The following is a 19,393-nucleotide window of genomic DNA, read 5'->3' as shown; positions in this document are numbered from 1 at the left end:
CGACGAGGTTTGCAGCGGCGTCCTGCCTTCGTTCTTTCCTTCATCGGCGCGAGGGAGTCACGGCTGAACAGAATGACGCCACACGTTCGGTCATGACAACTGAGAAAGACATCGTGGAAGGCGCGTTGGAAAGAGGAAGAACACCCACATCGCATACCTACATAGAACCAGTGAAGCACCTCATCAAGGCGGACATATTTCACACTGCAGTATGCTGTCCGGACGCATCTTCCAGATCATGCGTCGGATACATGTCTGCCCACAGCCATTCGATCGATAGATGACTGCATGCAGTTTGCTGAGCTTGCTATGAAGCTCTGCAGCTGCCATTACCACCATCCGGCATATTCCTGCTCTGTACCCCGCGCGGCCACAGGCACGTGACGGTAGACAAAGAACGTAATAAGGCAAACCTTTGAGGGGTGAGTACTTGCTCCAAAGTCGCCTCATGCTGCGCACCACACTGATCATCGCGGTGCACCCCTCCGATAGCGCGCATCCACCAGAATACCCAGGTAACATCGTACGATAATTGTCCCTAGATTAGAGAAAGTCATGTCGCCTGCCATGTGATTACTTTTCTTACGTCGTCTGGTCCACTCTGCGCCGAAACGTAGGTGGCTAACGTGGACTGCACCGGAGATGAGGAGCCAGAAATACTTTCATACCACGGGCTCACCGACTACAATAAGCGGCAGCTGCTACATGTACGCCGTGAGGTGGACGATGAGAGTCGTCGCCTTGCATGCTCCCCTGAAACGAAAGTGTGCGGCGACATAGCTAGCCGGGCGCTTCAGACCGGGGTGCGTCCAATCAGATTTTACCCCTTGCTAGCTCGGCTGCACGGTGATCTTCGTCTACACAGCTACGCGCCCACTACCCAGTACGCCCTACCAATCCTTTCGGCTTATCCTTCCAAGCCGACAAAACTCGACGCCAATGCCGCTATATTAAGAGAATGGCCTGATGTACTCTCCGGCAGCCAACCTGGTATGCCGTCCAAGCGCACGATGCTAACCGCCGAGAAGCCCTGAGACTGGCGGGGTATTGGACGAGTGATGGCGAAGGTATTGGCTTGGATAAAAGATGTTCGCAGGTGGCCACGCAAATATAGAGACATGCCCTCCGTTCCGGTAGCGAGTTGTTGGTATTCCTCCAGTTGATCGAACGTCCTTCACGCCAGCCTCGTGTCACCTCATATCCGATCCAACCTCCCGTCCACGCCGCATTCCACGGCACATCGACATCATGAGCAGGCCTCTCCTCCTGTCGTTTCTCCTCCCTCTGCTCGCCCTTGCTCAGGACTCCTCCTCGGGCAGCGAGCTTCCTCCTCCCGGCTACAACGGCGGTAGCGACAACCCGCAAGACCCCAGCGATGCTGGCGCTGCGGGAACACAGAAGGGTGCTTTCTCGCTCTCGGGAGGTGCTATCGCAGCGATCATTGTGGTCGCCGTCCTAGTCGTGCTCGGATCCAGTACGTTCTGCGCATCACGTCCCAGCATACTCGGGCTAACATCAACACAGTCGCATCGGGTGTACTCTGGTGGCTCGCGAAGAAGCGCCAGTGGGACGTTCGCGCATCCATTCGCCGTGCGTCTCGTCGCTTCACCGGCCGCGCGAACAACGACGCCGGCAAGCAGAACCGCGAAAACCGAAGGACAGGCATCAGACTCAACTCGCCGCCCCCGGGAAAGAACGCCAACAAAATGCGCGATATCGAGAAGGGCCTCCCTCTGTCCAACAAGGCGCCACAAACTACAACTACCATCACGAGCGTGATGAGGTGAAGCTCCGAAGGCATAGCATACATTATCTGGAAGCAACACCAGCGCCGCTACACGGGTCGAGGCACCCGTCGACGCGAAAGACGACGCGGAGTTTGGAACAGGACGCCTTGCAACTCTTGTCCGTCGGAACGTGCGCATGCATACCGCATCCTTCATGCGGCTTATCATAGCACGCAGGACATGCATCTTTGGGGCGTACATGAATATTACGGTAACGATAGCACTTGGGAAGCGGTTGATGGCTGCTTAGGACTCCGGAGTCTTTGCACTTTGGGCGACATTATTTTCTTGTCAACATATTATGATACCACGCTTTTTCGGACGTATGGATAATGGACGCATCGGTCAGCGTCTATGGAGTCAAGACGTAGACCGTAGATTTCGATAGTACCCAAACATAAACTATAACCACAATTTCAAAGACCTCAATGTTTCTCTCTATCTTTCGACATATTCAAGGTAAGGGCTTCGAGCCCGGGAATACTGGAATAAGAGCCTCGAGCCCGGCAATACCAAGGCCTATTTTGAGACCACACGCCAAGTCAGCGACCGCCCATCTGACCACAGGCGCTTGGCCAAACGTCCAGGAATAGCCCGTTACTTGGCCGTTGCTTGGAGATTTCTTGGAGAAAGCTTGGGCAAATGCCCAGGAATAGCTTGGAGAAAGCTTGGGAAAGGCTTCGGAAAGGCGTGGTAGATGCAGAGATGATCTGACCCTGATCCTACTATCCCGGTGCTGTGGTATGCGCCCGGCTGGGCACCACCCAGTTTATCTGCCGGCTTTGCATGACTGCCGTAGGTCTGACCCAGGATTAGAAGAACGGTAATGGTGCAGGGTATGTGACGAGATCGCTTCGTGCAGTTAATTTCCGAGGATAGTTCGCTGTGCCGCAGAGCTACATCGCGGAAGCACCTTGTAGGAAACAACTAAACAGGTGTAGAGCCTAAATTGACGCTAGGTATCTTTCCATCTTGAGGTAAAGTCCATGGTGTTCGAACTTTTGTTTGCACGAAGTAGAAGGAAGACCGCCTGAGCAGCAGACAGATCGTGGATTGAACACCGTGACTACAAACTGCTTCCTGTGACATCAATTCAATTACTGATAACTTAAGACATTGATGACTTGATGTTCACGAGACTGACACTCGACTTGAGGCCTTGCGACAAGAGGGCGGCCACAACCTCACATTGTGGCACGTGACCTGGCGAGTACGCTAGTCCTAAAGTGTTTCTCCCGACGCGTTCCCCGCATCATCGTGCCTGGTGCCATTTCTGCCCAACGCGACACCTGGGCAGCACCACATCGCATTCACATAGCAAAATCGCACTGAACAGAACAACATGGCCTCCCGACACCGAACTACCAGGCCATCCGCTAGTCGCCCGTCTGGAGTATCCACTCCAGCGCGAACTGCCGGTAGCAACCGCAGCGCAGACGTCCTTCCACCGTACAAGAAGCCATCGCATCCCCTCGATACCGAAGCGACGCGAGCCCTGAGGGAACTACAAGGTCGCAATATTAATGACATCAAGAGGCACAATAAGCAGGCTACCGAGCATGTCACCAGTACAGCGGCAAACATCAACGACATGCTACGCGACCATGCTGGGTACATCGAGCGACGGCAGAAGAAGTGGGACGTAGGCAAGAGTTTGGACGACAAAGACGAAGAAGAAAGTATCATGGCAGAGCTCCAGACCAATGTGGATGGGGCTACCACCAAGCTGGAAGAAAGCATGCGCGCCGTCATTGACTCGGGTATCGCCGCGCAGCGCATCGAGGAAGCGCTGGAGTGGTTAAGGAACACCGCGCCTGGACGATCGGCAGACGAATATCGGACGCAAATGACACAGCGGGAGACACAAAGGCAAACCCAGACTCAGGCAGCAAGCCAGCGGGCACAAAACGAGGGTGACGACGAGGATATGGACGACAGACCTACGCCCGGCCCTACACCCCTCGATGGCTCTCGCGTAGCTCTCACAGGCGCAAGTGAGCTGTTTGCGGATCGTATGCAGCGCGACAAGGATGCCTACACGTCACTCTCCTACACAGCGCGCTATGCACGCAACAACGATTACCGCGAGTTCAAGCGCACGGTACACGATGCCAAGTATGGCGACGAGGGTCCCACACTTGGTCATGAAGACACCTGGTTCAATGAGTCCGGGTCGCCAGCGCCTGGCATTACGGACACACGCCGAGGCGACCTCGACGACGACGATGACATCGTAGTAGACAAAGCGACCATCAGCACGAGGTGCCCCATCACATACCAGCAGTTCAAGGACCCGTACACAAGTACAAAGTGTCCTCATACCTTTGAGAAGAATGCCGTTCTCGATATGATCCGATCGGGCGGTCACAGGGTGGACGGTCAGAGAGCCATTGAGTGCCCAGTCAATGGTTGCTCACAGGTAAGTCTATCCCCCGCATCTCAATATTTTCAGAGACCTATGCTGACACTGCTTCTTAGTTGCTGACCAAAGACGACGTGCGCAAGGACACTATTATCGCTCGCAGAATCAAGCGCATGCTAGCAGCTGAACTTGAAGGTGACGACTCCGACGAAGAGGTGCAAGCTCCTCGTGAGGCTCAACAAGTTGACGGGAGTGACGATCTATCTGGATCGGCTTCGAGACTGCAGGTTCCGGGGACTCAACAGCCGCCAGAGTCGAGCATTATCGAGGACCTCGGATCTCCGAGCGATAGCGAGATGTCTGTTTAGGCCATGCACAATGGAAATGGCGTTTCGGTTTCGGATGGGCTCAATGATACCCAAAGGTGCAAATACGTAGCTGCATTTCAGCGGAATATGTTGAGACAACAGACAGGCCGCGCAATCTATGCGGCATAGTACTTGTCCCGTAGTCAGGCATCAATCTTCTCAACAGTACCTGCGCAACCCTTTCGTTTCTTCTGCAAGCGTTCAGGCCGGCCGGGCACCTCCACATTCCCGACCCTGTGCCGAAGACTAGTTGACCTACCATTCACCCACGGACATTGTGTCGGCCTAGATCTGGTGCCCTGCATGACTTTTCGCTACAATATTCTTCCGCTCACAAAGTAGTTCATAGCCTGTCGTCACTCAAAATGTCTTCGGCCGCGGATTCCTTCGGGTCACTGGTGGTTGCAACTTCAACCGCGCACCTGGGCGAAAGGCCTCAGCACCGCCCAGTCCAACGCTGAGGACCCTGATCTCGCCCAAAAGAAAGCGATCTCGCCAGTTCATTCCGATCTGCGACACAGCGGTATATCAATACCCAACGAATGAAAAGCAACGTGCGTACACGCACGTCGGGTTGGAACGACGCACGGATGCACGTTGTGCGCGCGGAAACCGCAGTCTCATCCGGAAAAGCACAGTGAGGTCACTGCACCTAGTAACAGGGTACCGCAACCACAACGTGGTGTACTGTAGCACAGGTCTGCTCACATTATTGTCCATGACATGTGACAGGATGCGCTGCGTTGAAGTTGCGATCGTTCGATTGGCCGAAGGCTGCCGTTACAACAAACGTCATCGCTCACATGCAAGCGGTTCCGCATGTGGCGCACTGGAAACGGGATACTCTGTGCCTGAAGATCGTGTGTTACTCGAGCAAGACATTGCGCGATGGTATGAGAGCCTCAACGGTGCAAGGGAGACCGGATGGCATGGACACGCGACATCAATGCGCCCAGCTCGTCCCGCTCCGCCGTGCACGTTAAACTTCAACATGGGAGCCTGTGAAGTAAGAATGGCATCAGAGTTCCAGAAATCAGCGTAACCCGATTGGCCCAACAGCAATTGGCATCAGGTAGGACGAGCAGCAGTTCATATCAGTGGCTCGCTGGGGCAGCTCTGCGATGCGGGGAAACGCAGCCCACCCCTCAGTTCATGGCACCGGTCGACTGGCTGGACCTGTTGACAACTAAGAACAACAGATCATCGTGCTGCTTTTGTCCTCCGAGCCTCTTCACTCACAGCCTCGTCCATAAATCCATCTCCTCTGCTACTTCAATCCAAGTTGCATCGTCGCATAGTCGTTTGATGCTAGGAAGCGGGTAGTCGAGCGCATACCACCCTACCCACTAAACCCGCGACCCACACCCCACTTCTCCGACGCGGACTGGATCCTCCGCACAGACGTCAGCGCACGAGGTACGCACCCAACGTCCCATCTTCCTCTTCACCGTCTTTGAGCATCCACAATGCGATCGCCGCGGGTGCAGTCGGAAAGAGAAGGGTTATCGCACGTGCGCACGCCTTCGGAAATGCACACATGTCCGATGACATTCTTTCCTGTGCGCCGAGCGAAGCTGTACATCTAGGTTGTAGGCGGCTAGCTTGCGACGTCCACGGCCGCGGTGTAAGGCGCATGGGAACTGCGTCTCAGGCTGAGGCTCTGCCAACACCTCACGGACGCACGTCGTAGTGCTATGCTGCTGGGATATAGACCCGGCCATGGAGTCTCTTTTGTGGGCTTTCTTACTTTCTTAGTTACAGTCTTTCTTCACATTTGGTCTATTTCCAGTACAGCATAGCGACAGCGATATACCCCACAGATCTTCCTTTCCTGCATTATCTATTCACATATCAAGACTGCGCAAGCTGTCACTGACAACGCAATGTCGACAACAGCAGCTGCCACTTCGCAAACCCTTAAGATGCCCGCCGCACGCGCTCTCGAGAACGCAAAGCAATCTTCAGAAGCTGTCCTGAGCGACGCATCCTCCGCCATGTCCAAAGCCGCCGAGAACCCCAAGAAGGCCACCGCCGACTTCCTACACACACCCTTCATGCGCGCAGCACTGCCCTTCGTAAACGGCGGCATCGCAGGCATGACAGCAACAACCGTGATCCAACCCGTAGACATGGTCAAAGTGCGCCTACAACTCGCCGGAGAAGGAGTAAAGACCGGCCCCAAACCAACCCCCGTCACAGTCTTCCGCGACATCATCGCCCAAGGCAAAGTGCTAGACCTCTACACCGGCCTCAGCGCGGGAATCCTGCGCCAAGCCGTCTACACAACCGCGCGCCTAGGCTTCTTCGACACATTCATGAAGAAACTAAGCGCGCGCGCCAAGGAAAACGGCACAGCCATTGGCTTCAAAGAGCGCGCAGGCGCGGGTCTAGCTGCAGGAGGTCTCGCCGCCATCGTCGGCAACCCGGCCGACCTCGCCCTCATCCGCATGCAATCCGACGGCCTAAAACCCGTCGCGCAACGCGCAAACTACACCTCCGTCATCGACGCCCTCGTCCGCATCAGCAAGCAAGAAGGCGTCACACGGTTATGGGCCGGCAGCTACCCGACCGTCGTCCGCGCCATGGCCCTCAACTTCGGCCAATTAGCTTTCTTCTCTGAAGCCAAACAGCAACTCAAGAACACGTCCTTGTCGTCTCGCACACAGACTCTGACTGCGTCGGCGGTTGCGGGCTTCTTTGCGTCGTTCCTGTCGTTGCCGTTTGACTTTATGAAGACGAGGTTGCAGAAGCAGACGAAGGGGCCGGATGGCACCATGCCTTATGAGGGTATGTTCGATTGCTTCAGGAAGGTTGCGAAGGAGGAGGGGCTGTTGAGGTTTTACCGTGGCTTTGGGACGTACTATGTCCGTATTGCGCCGCATGCGTAAGTTTTTGTCCTTTGGCTTGATGTGAGGGTGTGTGCTAACGAGTGTGATAGGATGGTGACGCTTATTGTTGCTGATTACTTGGGCTTCATCACGAAATGAGAGTGACAAGATGAATTCTTGCTTTTGATGGGGTTGAGGCGTTGGGAGTGAGGGTTTCATGGCGTTTACACGTGGCTGCTATCGCCATTGATGTTGTCTCGGCATTGTCTTCTTTCATTTGGGTCCTGAGCGCTGTACGCGCTGTTCCTTCTGGTTCCCAATCGCCTGTGTGGGCAGCAAATAATGTCATCACGTTTCGCGGTGCTCGTGCACATGCAGATACTACAAGTCTTGATCTGCTACCACTTACCGCTTTATCCAATGTGACAGTGCTACGTCTTGCGCATTCACTACCTAGAGGCCTCATATTCGGCAATCACAACGCGGGTGTCTTCTCTACAGACCTTGTTCCACTGCATGTAGCTAGCCGCACACCCTAAATCTTATCTCGTCTTGGGAGTCTCGTGCAGAAGCGTGAAGGCTGCAAAAAGGGATGGATACTGCATCTTTTGCATCGCATCTGCGTGCAACGCAGGAGTGATTGCACAATGAGTATGTATCGTGGGAACAGGTAATGGGGACGACCTCTGGGCTTTTGACTGAACAAAAGATCCTATATGGCTACCTGGGCTCGATGGCCGAGTTTACAAAGCCTCTTGCAGTGATTCGGTTTCAGCTATTCAGTAATGACATAGCCAGTCGCTGGCCCACTGTCCACGCTAGACCCTCAGCGTGTCTGAGCCGCGCTGAGATCTGCAGCAACGCAAGCTCTGTCGCAATAGCGATGTGAAATAGTGTATACAAGGCTCGGGTGAAACAGGGTCCAGGCGCCTGCGCTCAAGAGATTAGCGCAGGTATGTGGTACCTCGGCCTACGCAGATTGGTCGCATGAAAATGTGGGGCTCAAGCCCCTATCGCCGAGCTCCCGACCTCAGACTTCATCTCTAATGTTCTTCCAGGACGTGTTCCCAACTCAGCAGCGCCCTTGGAAATGCAGATACAAACAATGACATCACGTGGCATCAAGGCAGTAGGATGGTAGCGACAGCATGTATGTTTGTACGCACACGACGTATGTAAGTTCCAATGTGGCCCACCGACCAACCAAAAGAAATCCTAGCAGCAATCCGAGTGGAAAGCCTTCAATCTTCCTGTCCCCATTGTGTGAGGCCGAAGCCTTAGACTCCCCACTTCTCAATCTTCTTGTAAGACTTGTGCAAAACCGTCGCGGCCCGCCTTGCAACGCTGGTGCGCTTCACCACACTGACAGCGTCCTCGTCAACATCAACGCAGCCCGAGCTGCCGACGGTCTCGGGTGAACAAAGTGGAGTAAGGGTCTTGGTGCTCATGTCGCAGAACTGATCGTCGGATCCAATGAAGTCGGGGCCCCAGGATGTGGCAGAGTTGCAGAGGTCCGCGGCAGTTTGGCTGGTCCAGTTGGAGACGATGAGGTACTCGTGCATCCATGTAGGGCGTTCAGGGATGCTTCGTTTGGCGGGTTGCGCTGCAGGAGAGGGTTAGTTTAATCATCTTGTATATGCGGGCATGGACACACATACCTGCAATTGGTCCACTGTCTCCTCCATAGATGGTCGAATCGCATGTCTTCTCCTCGTCAGCGACCTCCTGGACACTGCTAGCATACGCATTGGTTGTGAACTTGAGTGCTGCGTTCACGATATCGTTTGTTTCGTCTGCAGAGGTAGACGTCCGAAGTCAGTATATGTCTCACATGCCTCCGTAGTCAGAACTCACCTTTGTCGAGCCAAGTACACGCGGGGACGTATGGCTTTGAGCTGTCTTTGAGATTGCCTGCAGACTCCCTGCTGTTGTACCACCTCTCGCCACAGTGGCGGCCAATGTCGCCAGTCCAAGCCCCTCCATCGGTATCGTCAGCTTGGTTGACGCTGATCCAGGCGATGCAAGTGGCATCATCGTTGTTGGACACGCCAATGTACTCCGCTCGCCGACCCGAGCCTTGGTCTACGGTCACATCGCAGAAGCTGCCAGGATCAATCCCACAACCGCCTGCCTGCCCGCTGAAGCGATTGCCTTCGCCCCACGCGTACACTGCGGCGATCGACCCACCCTAGAGTCTTCTTAGTCTTCACCAGTCTTTTGGAGAGAATGTTGTGGGCGCAACTTACCAGACTTTCAGACTCTTCGCCCACTCCGTGAAGGCCGGCTAGAAAGTATACCCGATTAGCGGTGGAGTCTTCGATACTACTTTGAACTGTATCCTACCTTTGATCCTGATGCTTGGGCCCTGGGGCTTATTGTCGGGTAGTTGGGATTCGGTAAAGGATACGATTGTCAAAGCACCGCTGACAAGGCCAATTGCGTTGAAGAAGCCAGACATCTTGAGCTTGATGATGTTTTGCGCGTGTGAATATGATATTGATGAGTATTGAATGAGACTTGCAAGCAGTGATGGGGTCGGAGGCATATCAATATATAGGATTATTTCCAGAAGCGAGCAGTATCTGACGACGGATTTTGTCGACAACCCACGTGTGTCCGCATGCTGCCATGATGGTATCATGGTGTACGTAATCGCACGCAGCCAAGCGTATACCTGTAAGCATATTGATTGAAGTGGTACGAGGTTGACTGTGCCTCCGGCAAGCTCGGTGTATAATCACACATGGATTGGGCGATTACCCAGGTAACTGTTGAGTGAAATGTATTCCTGGCGCCTAAGTGCATAACAGAACTCCACGTGTTCGCTTCCAACGGATGAATAGCTCGGTTACAGCTCAACAGAAACGTATCTCAATGAATCCAAGACCTTGGAAATATTGGTTGTGGCGGGGTCAAGTCATGGGACGCGTGCTGTTGTGGTGTACACGAAGGTGTATAAGGATATCGTCTTCGAAGCGGCTGGTGCAGAGCATCAGTTCCGCAACATCTCAGCCAATTCCAGAAGTCAATTCCACAACCTTCACTTTCAATCAACATGAAACTCTCTATCAGCCTGGTTGGCATCTTCCTCACAAGTGCTTTCGCACTTTCGGTCAAACGACAGAACGGAGTCCCCGACTGTATCGACGGCGATAGATCCGGAGTGGGCGATTCATTTGGATCCAGTGAGTTCAAGCAGCCTAGCGTGGATCTTTACTATTCAGTGATATGATCTGACATGTACGCATAGAGCCTGACTGCGAGGACGAGTGTTTCATGCCTGAGCAGTCTGGGGATGGGGTCGAGCAGATCTGCCGAGGCTATTGCACCACGTTCCCAGTAGCCACTGGGCCACTGGTGTGGAACTGCATGGGCTCACAGTGAGGTTATTTGGATGAGTGTTCGAGCTTGGAGAAGCGTACGTAGTAGCATCTTCAACTGTGTCGAGCGGCAGATCAGTTTCGACGTAATTGCGTGTATGAAGGATTCCAGACCTTGAATCAACCCATTATCTTGACTCCGCTTTCATAATTCGTGTGTGACACTCTTACGGTACCTTGTACCCGCTCATACAGTACATCGGGCTAGCAAACGTCTCGGCATCTGCTTCCAAAGTATCCATCTGGACACGCTACCTAGCCAAGAAGCATCACCGGCATGCCATGCAGCATCGCCGATGCAGTGTAGTCAAGGATATACAGCGATCCTTACTTGGTGTGTTGATAAAATCACAAGATATCGTCATATTGCCGATGGGTCTGTCACCAAGAAACATTGTGTCACCAAGATCGTCTTCCGCCAAGATCGTCCTCCGCCAGATGTTATCTTCTCGAGCTAGAATAGATGCGATAACTTCTTTATATTATGCCTGAGAAGCTTAATGCATGCAATGCGGCTACAGCCTGGGTAGTTTGACTAGAGTTGGTAACGTTGCATCTGCCACAAACGGACACAAAGTTGTTACTGGAGTACGAAGTAAGCCAAGATGGAAAGAGCGGCATGATTTATAGTTGAAGATCCTGCCCTTATATTAACAAGGGCATTATCCTTCCTATGGTCTACAGCCGAAATAATAGTTACACGGAGCCACTCTACAGTGAAAGGAATATGTTGAGTGCCGAGGTGTCTATTACTACTTAACTTCTATTGCATACCCAGGCAGGTACGACTTCGCCGGGGCACTCTACAGCACGAGTACCTACCTAGGTAGGTACGTATCTGGTTGGGTACCAATTCGAAGAGTCCGCAGTTAAGAGACAGATACTTAGATACTCTTCGTGATGAACGTTACAAGATGACGTCGGCCTTCGGCTGAAGCCGAAGGCTGTACATACGATCCGAGCCAACGGCAACGCTTGTGGGCGTGCCGGCCCGGTTATGCAGCGCGCGATATTAGTGGCTATTACACCTATTGGCACTTTCTCTTGGGCTTATCTTGGCCCTTTACCAAGATGGATAAGTCGGCAGGTGCCTTCAGTTTTATGCAGTTGGGGATAGAGCCGTCGGGCGTGATTAATTGGAAGGTGTGATTGGAGCTGCCAAGCCTCGTGACACAGCGCCTAGCGAACTGTGCCACATAAGCATCTTGGCCCGCGGGGCGAGCGGGAGCTTGGCGACCTCGGGATGCATTCCGTAGCTTGGCACCACGCCACATCATAGTGGACGGCAGTAGAGCATTGCTGAAACGGGCATTCCAACTTAACCGGGCACCGTCCTACGGATATCGGCTCATGCATGATGCCCAGGTGTGGTTGCAATCTAATGAGCGGAGTATCTGGTGGATGAGGACGATTTTACCCGTGGACGCAGTCGACTTGGCAGACTGCAACCCTATTATGCTAGGCCTCCCCAAAGAAACATGGCATCTGGATGAGGGCTTCGGAGCTTCTCTACTCTCTGTTGCACAAACGTTCAGCTTGTTTGCAGGCTATCGTTTACTGATAACAACGCCCCGAAATCATCACGCGCACAAGACTACCTGGACATACATCGCCTGGGCATCCCTTCGCGATGCAGTTCCTAAATACCTGTAGACTGGCATCAGTCGCTCTACTGTTGTTTCCTTTCAAAGTACAAAGGTACGTGTCACCTACCGTCCGCATCTATTGAACTCGTCGACTTATTCTCCGCAGTGCCGCCAATTTGACCTTGCGCTTCTTCACGGAGAGCCAAGATGACACCTGCTCTTTCCGCAACAGCAGTGAAGCCCTGACGTTTACCTCATCGAGCATTCCCACCATGGATCATTGCTTCAACCTAGAAGATATCTTCGGCGGAAACACCACCCAAGGTTTCGTCAACCAAAGCGCCTACCCACCCTTCTCAGCCACGGCAGGCATCAACTGGTCCGTAGAGAACGCCGCATTATACAACGCCCAAGCGAACTACACCAATGTTCTCTACCACCTACACGTGCCAGGAGCCGAAGCAGCCGAACAGTACGCAGATCGCCGCGTGAACATTTACCCTGCTAAAGACTGTTACAACGCGGACCCGAACAGCGACGCCACCATGCCACCACTACTTCCCTGGTATGGCTACGACTGCGTCAGTGACAGAGATGGAAACTGCGGCACGATCGAGTATGATGTCCGCAGCTTCTACCTCCTACCAGGCACAAGGGAAAGGGATCAGTCAGGCCGATGTTTATTGTCTGCGAAATGGGGTGCTGCCTCGAGTATTTACTCGTCTTCTCGTGTCATTTTAGGCGCCGCTTTGAGCGCGTCTCTGGCCATCTGGTATGCCTGGTAGTCATGATAGTCCTGTGTTAGTTTTGTACTTGACAAGCAGTCGCCTACATGAACGCCTTTCGTTGAAATGTAGATCGTATCTAAAACTATTTATACTTGTACATGGACTATGGAATGTGTTCCAAACTATATCACGTGTTTGCCGACGCTACCGTCACTAGCCACCTCGTTAACAATACCACTTTTGAGTGTATCATCCTACCTTCTTCTTTCTCATCCTCTCCTTCCTCATGTATTGCCACACCCAACGACACGCAGTGTAAAACCCACACCTAGACCATCATGATAGGACCCCAAGATCTCATGAAATGCAGCGCCACCGTACTCCGCAAGCACTGCATCAGCCAGCGAGCGACACCGCAGAGCCACATAGGCAGACAAGGGAGCACAGAACAGGACAAGCAAAGCAAACAGCACGGAGAAGATCGAACTGTGCGCAACTCCCGCAACTTCAACGCTCTCGTGAGACAAAGTGATGCTTAAAAGACAAGCGAATAGTGACAATAGAGGAAGCGGGACCATGACTGACACCATCTGAATGGACGGCCCAACAAGGTGCGCTCCACACTGTGACTACCCGACGTAACTGGAAAGTCACTATCGCCTCATGTGTACTGAAGATGGTGGGGCCCGCCCTTCCACGACCTCAGTGCAGAAGCGGCATGCCTTCAGCATGACAATATGATGTGGTCGGCGAAGCTGGTCTCGCCGCCCACATATACCAGAAACGTTCCAAGACACCATGTCTCACCTAGCAAGCACGCGAGCGAGGTTATCGGAGTGAGCAGCCACAAATATCATACCAAGTGCTACAGCCATCACATTCAGCGATCCCTCAATACACCAAGCTACACCCCCACACGTCTCATGCCCTGACCCCCTCCATCTCGAAACCACACCCGGAGGCAACATGCCCTCACCTCCTCCCACCACCAATATCCTGGCCCAACCTATACCCACTAATCTTCTCCCACTCAATCTTCTGCCTCGTAATCGGCAACTGCCTCCTCAGCGCCTTGAACGCGCCCTCACTCAGACTACCAAACGCCCTGTTCAGATCCTCCTGATACTTCTTCTCTTCGGCAGCAATCTTCCTTACAACCTCGCTTCCATTCGCACTGGCGCCCGCACTGAGACTAACCTCCTTGGTCGTAAGCAGACGCACGTTGCCGTCTTCGTAGTAGTGCACGTCGACTTTTATGCTGCCGGTGATGGTGCCGGAGGACGTGTCGTAGATGTAGGAGCTGCGCCAGCGGCCGTTCCAGTAGTTTGTGGGGGAGTACTTGTTTGCGACCGTGATGATGGCGAGGGAGGAGGGGGAGGAGGGCACCGGGTACACGCCGTGAGAGGACTTGGGGTAGTGTTCTGAGGCGTGGGTGCTGAGGGACTTGTTTAGACTCTTGCTGTTGGGGTGAGGTTAGGTTAAGCTTTTATGCGGCATGGGTGTGTTGGTAGCCAATGGGTGTGCACGAGGGATGCGCGCGGGATTGGCTTGGCGAGGGGCGGGGCGGAACGTACAGGAGCTCTTCTTGTGCGCTTTCTACGACGTAACTCTGCACAGCGCTGGCTTTGCCCGTGGCGTGGTCAAAGTCGAAGGAGCTTTGTGTGTCGATGTCGTAGTAGCGGCCGTCGCCTAATGAGTTGTACTGGCTGACTAGGACCTCGGTGCTGCCGCCGGGGAGCTTGGTTGTGGTGAATTGCTCCTCGTTGTACTTTTGGAAGGCGGGCGAGAGCTCGTTTTGGACGGCGTCGTCGCCGAGGATTGACTTGATTGCCTTGGTGACATCGGCGAGCTGTGGTGCTGTTAGCAGGTGTACTGGAGGGAGGGGAGCTCTATTTTGGTGGGGAAAGTACCTCGCCAGGCGGCGCGCTGTCGATGAAGGAGGAGAGAGCTGCTGTGCGTGACATAGCTGCGATTTGGCTATGTAGCAGAGGGCGGGTATGCTTCTGTGGTTGTCTCAATTGTTTGGCGCGTCGTGGAGTTGCGGGCGGACGTCGAGGCGCGCAGCCGCTTAGTGGGGCAAGGGCCAGCAGGGCGAACAGGGGTCAAACATCCATGTGCCCATACTCGATTGCGGAGGACGCTACGTCAACTGCAGTGCACGCGGACGATGTTCGCATTACGTTTATGATATTGAAATTGGAAATTGACAATGGGTATCTATATATATCGAGCAACCATCGTTGGCCTCATTAATCCTGGAACGCCGCGCTAAGCCGTGATTAATGCTAACATTATCTTACAAGAAGTCACATGGCCATCACTCGATGCTCATCTTCATCAAGCCGTCGTTGGTATCCGTCATGCCCTGCAGACCTATCCGCTTTGGGCCCAGTGTCGGTGTCATGCTCATGCTGCCTCCACTGTTTGAACGCTCACCGTGTGACTGACCGCTGATCGAAGTCTCCCGACTGGCTTTAGTATTCGTGCCCCAAAGACTGCTGTCCCTTTGTACTGGCGACTGCGAGATGACCGGGCTGTTGTGAACACTGAGGCCTGGGGAAACAGCACGTCGTTTGATCGAAGCTTCGTCAAAGTCGTCGTCTCGTCGGCGTTTGTTTGACTTCTTCAAGGCCTCAGCTGCTGTGGGGGGCTGCATGGGACCTGGTGTAGATGCTCGGGATGCTCCGCCATTCATAGAAGGCGAGTCCATGTTCATGTCCTCGCTCATTGCGGATGACTCTGCGCGAGGGAAGGATGGCGGTGGAGTATGTGCGGCGCGTTGGTTCCAGAATCCGTTGCTTATCGAGTTGCGACCACTGTGAAGACTACCGAATGCGCCGAAAAGTCCCTTGGACGTTGATCCGTCTAGACTCATGTTGCTCTCGCTGCCCTCTTCCGGGACACCTTCGAGCGGACCGTCCAGCCCGGGTACTGTGGGTAGTAGATTGGGCGATGATTGCGCTGTATTAGAGGGCCGCTCCAGATCCGTGTCGCTCTCTCTCACTTGTCGGATGATCTCGGCTTCGCGACGGAACTCGCTATCAACCGGTGCGGCTTCTTCAAATAGCTCCGCTCGTATGCGACCGAACTGCCTCGATTTGGGCTGGTAAAGTTAGCATCTGATGTCTGCGTGTCAACGGAAGTACATACCAGTAGATTGCCTCTCCGCGTGACAACCCGCCTCACCACACCTGGAGTCTGGGGCAAATTACCGCCCTCGTCTCCGCTGTCATTGCCAGACGAGATGTGAAGGTCGTTGGCAAAGAGCGACAGGCTCTCTCGTCGTGATCCCGCTTTCCGCATAGCCGCTTCTCGCGCAAAGTATCCTGTATCCTTGCCGTTTGGCGGCGATGCTGGCCCAGGGCTTGCCATGGAGCTGTGTCCGCTGGCCGAGCTCGAGCTCTTCCGGCTGCGACCCTTGCGCAACCTTGCCCTATGCATGCTCGCAAAGTTGGGCTGTCCACCAGGCGAGAACAAGTTCGACCACGCGTTACCGGTATTGAGTCCGGGGAAGAGAGTGTTGGTCTTCGCCTGCGGGGTCATGATCATGGGATCGTCGTTGTCCTCAGGGTCCAGTGGATCCACCTCGTCCGAAGAGCTACTAGAGTCCTCCGAGCCCATCATGTTGATGCTGCCGACGGAGCTGGACGGGGCGGTTCTATCGCCATGGCTCCAGCCCCCTTGCATGCTCACATTGGGCGAGTCGAGCAGCATCGAGTTGGAGCGAGGCTTCCGCGGCGGTATCTTGATGCCCTTTTGCGTGATCGTCGGCGAGGAATCTGGCGAGGATTGGTCGGGGAGGGTCGAGTGGTGGAGGTTGGTGCAGGCTCTCGAGAACTCGGCACCGCGCGACCGTCGGGGCAGCACAGAGGCGGGCGACGCGTACGTGTTGCGCGAATCTAGCTGGGGCGAGAGGGGCACACGGGCAGCGAAGTGGGCGGGACTGGGCATGGGCGACTCTCGCGCAGGCATTTGCAGCGACAGGCCTCGCGAGAGGAAGTCGGGTCGACGCGGTGTGCTGGGGCTGGCGACGATGGTCTGATCATCTTTGGACATGCGAGCGGGTTCGCGGAATTTCGGAGAGGGCTCAAGACGGGGCGTGCTGTCCGAGAGCGACCGTGCTTTGGGCGAATTCGTCTTTGACGGCGTTGTCGCCAGTTGAGGTTGCGACTCCATCATGGCTCCCTCGCCCTGTTCGGCGGTACTGCGCTCGCTACCGATGTCTGGCGTCATCGTCAACATTGAGGTGGAAGGTTGATATGACAGGAAGCGACCTGAAACGCATTCTCTCAGCAGCGCGCTGTGATCAGAGTCAATTTGTCGGGACTGGTGAATGGCCCGTCCGTTGAACGTCAATGTCACGAAGCGGGGCCTCTCGTCACGTGCAAGCCACCGTCATGGGTGAACCATGCTGTGAAGCTTTACCTACAACCACGCCCTCTGAATGTCTCTGAAATTGAAACTTTTATAGCACAGGCTGTTTGCGTCAGCCGTAGTACTATACGAAACGTATTAACAACTTCCATACGCCTTCGGTATGATGTTGATCAGGACGCGTAGGTCACCCATAGATCACCCGTGCCTTCGTACCCCTGAACACTCTTTTCATGCTATTGCTAAGAGTCCACAATTCCTTGCACCCACTCAATGTCCTCCCAAGTTGCTTCCCAGATGTTGAGGACTGTCATTGTCCATTCCTTATCCTCGCGCTTCATGGTGCCAATGCAGCGGCAGATCCGCCCTTGCTGTAACAGTCTTCTGCTGTCGTACTCGAAGAGCTGCACCGACTTCCAGATGGTAGCATTATACACTGCCTTGATGTAAGGTGGCTTGGCGTGGAAGAGGTCGCAGAAGGTGAACTGCTGCTCTGTACTAGTCCGCTCAGAAGCAAGCACTCTGGCATACATCTCAATCATGATGTGCTTCCCTGATTTGGATGCCTGATAGCTTTGGTTAATCACTTCACCGATGCGGAAACATGTCCTGAGCAGTAGGTTTGACGAAAGACCGATGATGGGTGAGCGATCACGGACAGCCTCTGGAAATGGTGGCCTGACAAATGGTTTGCGTATCTTCGATGAACTTAGATCGCCAGTTGCTGCTTGCAGGCGCGTCGTGAGAGTGACCGGGGAAGTGAATTGCTTTGACACGGGCTGACAGGTCTTCTTGTCAGGACTTCCATCAAGTATGATAGGGACATCCGCACAGGTGCCGGGAGGGTGACGCAGTCTGTCATCGTCCCTGTCCCCGGGCTGCACAGAGCGGTTCAAAGCAGCATTTGCAAGGTCAGGACATGCGTCATCAATCTCGGATGTCAATGTGAGCAGGTCATCATCGTTGATGTCAAAGTCGAAGTCGTCTTGCGCAGGCATCGAGTTCTCACTCTGAAGTGGTGCGAGGGGAGCATCAAGTTGTTCAGGTTCACTGGTATCAAAGTCGTTATCGTCGAAATCAAACTCGCAGAGTGCAGTCGGATACTGCACAGGCAATGCGGCTACTGTATCTTGGCTAACATTCCGTATGGTTTCAGGACTCGCGAAAGCATAATCTGTCACATTGCAGGCTTGACTGAGGTGGTCCTGGTGTGAAACCGCCGTTCCGTTGCCGGTTGTTGTCGATCGTGGTGTTTGCGCATCGTCAACAAATATTGACTGCGGCGTTGTCATCGATAGTGAAGCCTTAGATCTAGAGGCTGCGGAATTGCGTGCAGGCTTCTTTGTCCGAAAGCTCTCCGACACACGAGGTTGATCGGGGAGTCCGTTTCCTTCCGGATTCACGCGTCTGCCATCTGATGTGCTCCCTTGGACGGCCAACCGAGGTCGCTTGCGTCGAGGTTTTGGAGGCGGGCTACGCGGCAATGCCGGCGAAGGAGCACGTATTTCGAGATGCGTTGGCTCGTCCGCGCCACCAAGACCAAGATAGCGCGCGACAGTAGAATTGTGTCGCCGTCGCTCGTGCACGGCGGCTCTCCGGCGCGCCTGGTTCTGCTGCACGGGTGCCGCGGTTGACGAGGGAGGCGTCGAAAATTGCGTCGAGGGCTGATTGATGGCCGTGAAACTAGAAGTTGACGAGCGAATGTGAGTGCATCTGCATACTTCAAGTTAGTTCAAGCGACATGAGATAAAAGCAACGTGTAGTGAGAAAAGGTGAGTGAGCGCGCGTCGGGCTTCTCACGCATCATCACCAGTTCGTTCTCTCGTTGTCCTCGTGTCCCCATCGTGATGCAGCGCGTTCGATGCATCCATGCTGACTCTATGCGTGAAGCGACACGACATGGAAGCGGAGTGAGAGATGAGGTGAAGAGGGTTGGTGTGGTGGGTCGCGACTTCCATGGTCCCTTACTCAGCCCAAAGC

General features: G+C 54.2%; 8 protein-coding genes across 8 annotated transcripts; 4 read left to right on the top strand and 4 right to left on the bottom strand.

The window, feature by feature from the left end:
- Positions 1-1,248: 1,248 nt before the first annotated feature.
- J4E88_003780 (uncharacterized protein) lies at positions 1,249-1,787 on the top strand (the record flags this gene model as incomplete). The annotated part of the gene is made up of 2 exons (XM_049397428.1): positions 1,249-1,474; positions 1,525-1,787. The coding sequence occupies 2 exons, from the start codon at positions 1,249-1,251 to the stop codon at positions 1,785-1,787; spliced, it is 489 nt and encodes a 162-aa protein (XP_049256816.1).
- Positions 1,788-3,129: 1,342 nt separating this feature from the next.
- On the top strand, positions 3,130-4,517 carry J4E88_003779 (uncharacterized protein; the record flags this gene model as incomplete). The annotated part of the gene is made up of 2 exons (XM_049397427.1): positions 3,130-4,206; positions 4,266-4,517. 2 exons carry the CDS (start codon positions 3,130-3,132, stop codon positions 4,515-4,517), a joined length of 1,329 nt encoding a protein of 442 aa, XP_049256815.1.
- Positions 4,518-6,400: 1,883 nt separating this feature from the next.
- On the top strand, positions 6,401-7,504 carry MIC33 (putative mitochondrial 2-oxoglutarate/malate carrier protein; the record flags this gene model as incomplete). The annotated part of the gene is made up of 2 exons (XM_049397426.1): positions 6,401-7,401; positions 7,456-7,504. The coding sequence occupies 2 exons, from the start codon at positions 6,401-6,403 to the stop codon at positions 7,502-7,504; spliced, it is 1,050 nt and encodes a 349-aa protein (XP_049256814.1).
- A 1,118-nt stretch (positions 7,505-8,622) lies between these two features.
- J4E88_003777 (uncharacterized protein) lies at positions 8,623-9,890 on the bottom strand (the record flags this gene model as incomplete). Its single annotated transcript, XM_049397425.1, has 5 exons — positions 8,623-8,948; positions 9,004-9,138; positions 9,200-9,533; positions 9,592-9,629; positions 9,689-9,890. 5 exons carry the CDS (start codon positions 9,888-9,890, stop codon positions 8,623-8,625), a joined length of 1,035 nt encoding a protein of 344 aa, XP_049256813.1.
- Positions 9,891-12,355: 2,465 nt separating this feature from the next.
- J4E88_003776 (uncharacterized protein) lies at positions 12,356-13,096 on the top strand (the record flags this gene model as incomplete). Its single annotated transcript, XM_049397424.1, has 2 exons — positions 12,356-12,423; positions 12,478-13,096. The coding sequence occupies 2 exons, from the start codon at positions 12,356-12,358 to the stop codon at positions 13,094-13,096; spliced, it is 687 nt and encodes a 228-aa protein (XP_049256812.1).
- Positions 13,097-14,011: 915 nt separating this feature from the next.
- On the bottom strand, positions 14,012-15,003 carry J4E88_003775 (uncharacterized protein; the record flags this gene model as incomplete). Its single annotated transcript, XM_049397423.1, has 3 exons — positions 14,012-14,498; positions 14,614-14,888; positions 14,950-15,003. The coding sequence occupies 3 exons, from the start codon at positions 15,001-15,003 to the stop codon at positions 14,012-14,014; spliced, it is 816 nt and encodes a 271-aa protein (XP_049256811.1).
- Positions 15,004-15,356: 353 nt separating this feature from the next.
- On the bottom strand, positions 15,357-17,281 carry J4E88_003774 (uncharacterized protein; the record flags this gene model as incomplete). Its single annotated transcript, XM_049397422.1, has 2 exons — positions 15,357-16,142; positions 16,190-17,281. 2 exons carry the CDS (start codon positions 17,279-17,281, stop codon positions 15,357-15,359), a joined length of 1,878 nt encoding a protein of 625 aa, XP_049256810.1.
- A 374-nt stretch (positions 17,282-17,655) lies between these two features.
- J4E88_003773 (uncharacterized protein) lies at positions 17,656-19,314 on the bottom strand (the record flags this gene model as incomplete). Its single annotated transcript, XM_049397421.1, has 2 exons — positions 17,656-19,096; positions 19,310-19,314. The coding sequence occupies 2 exons, from the start codon at positions 19,312-19,314 to the stop codon at positions 17,656-17,658; spliced, it is 1,446 nt and encodes a 481-aa protein (XP_049256809.1).
- Positions 19,315-19,393: the final 79 nt, after the last annotated feature.

Source organism: Alternaria novae-zelandiae (genome assembly GCF_023758075.1).
Source record: "Alternaria novae-zelandiae strain BMP 2774 chromosome Unknown scaffold_6, whole genome shotgun sequence".
Lineage (NCBI taxonomy): Eukaryota > Fungi > Ascomycota > Dothideomycetes > Pleosporales > Pleosporaceae > Alternaria > Alternaria novae-zelandiae.
This window is presented reverse-complemented; position numbering and strand designations above follow the sequence as displayed.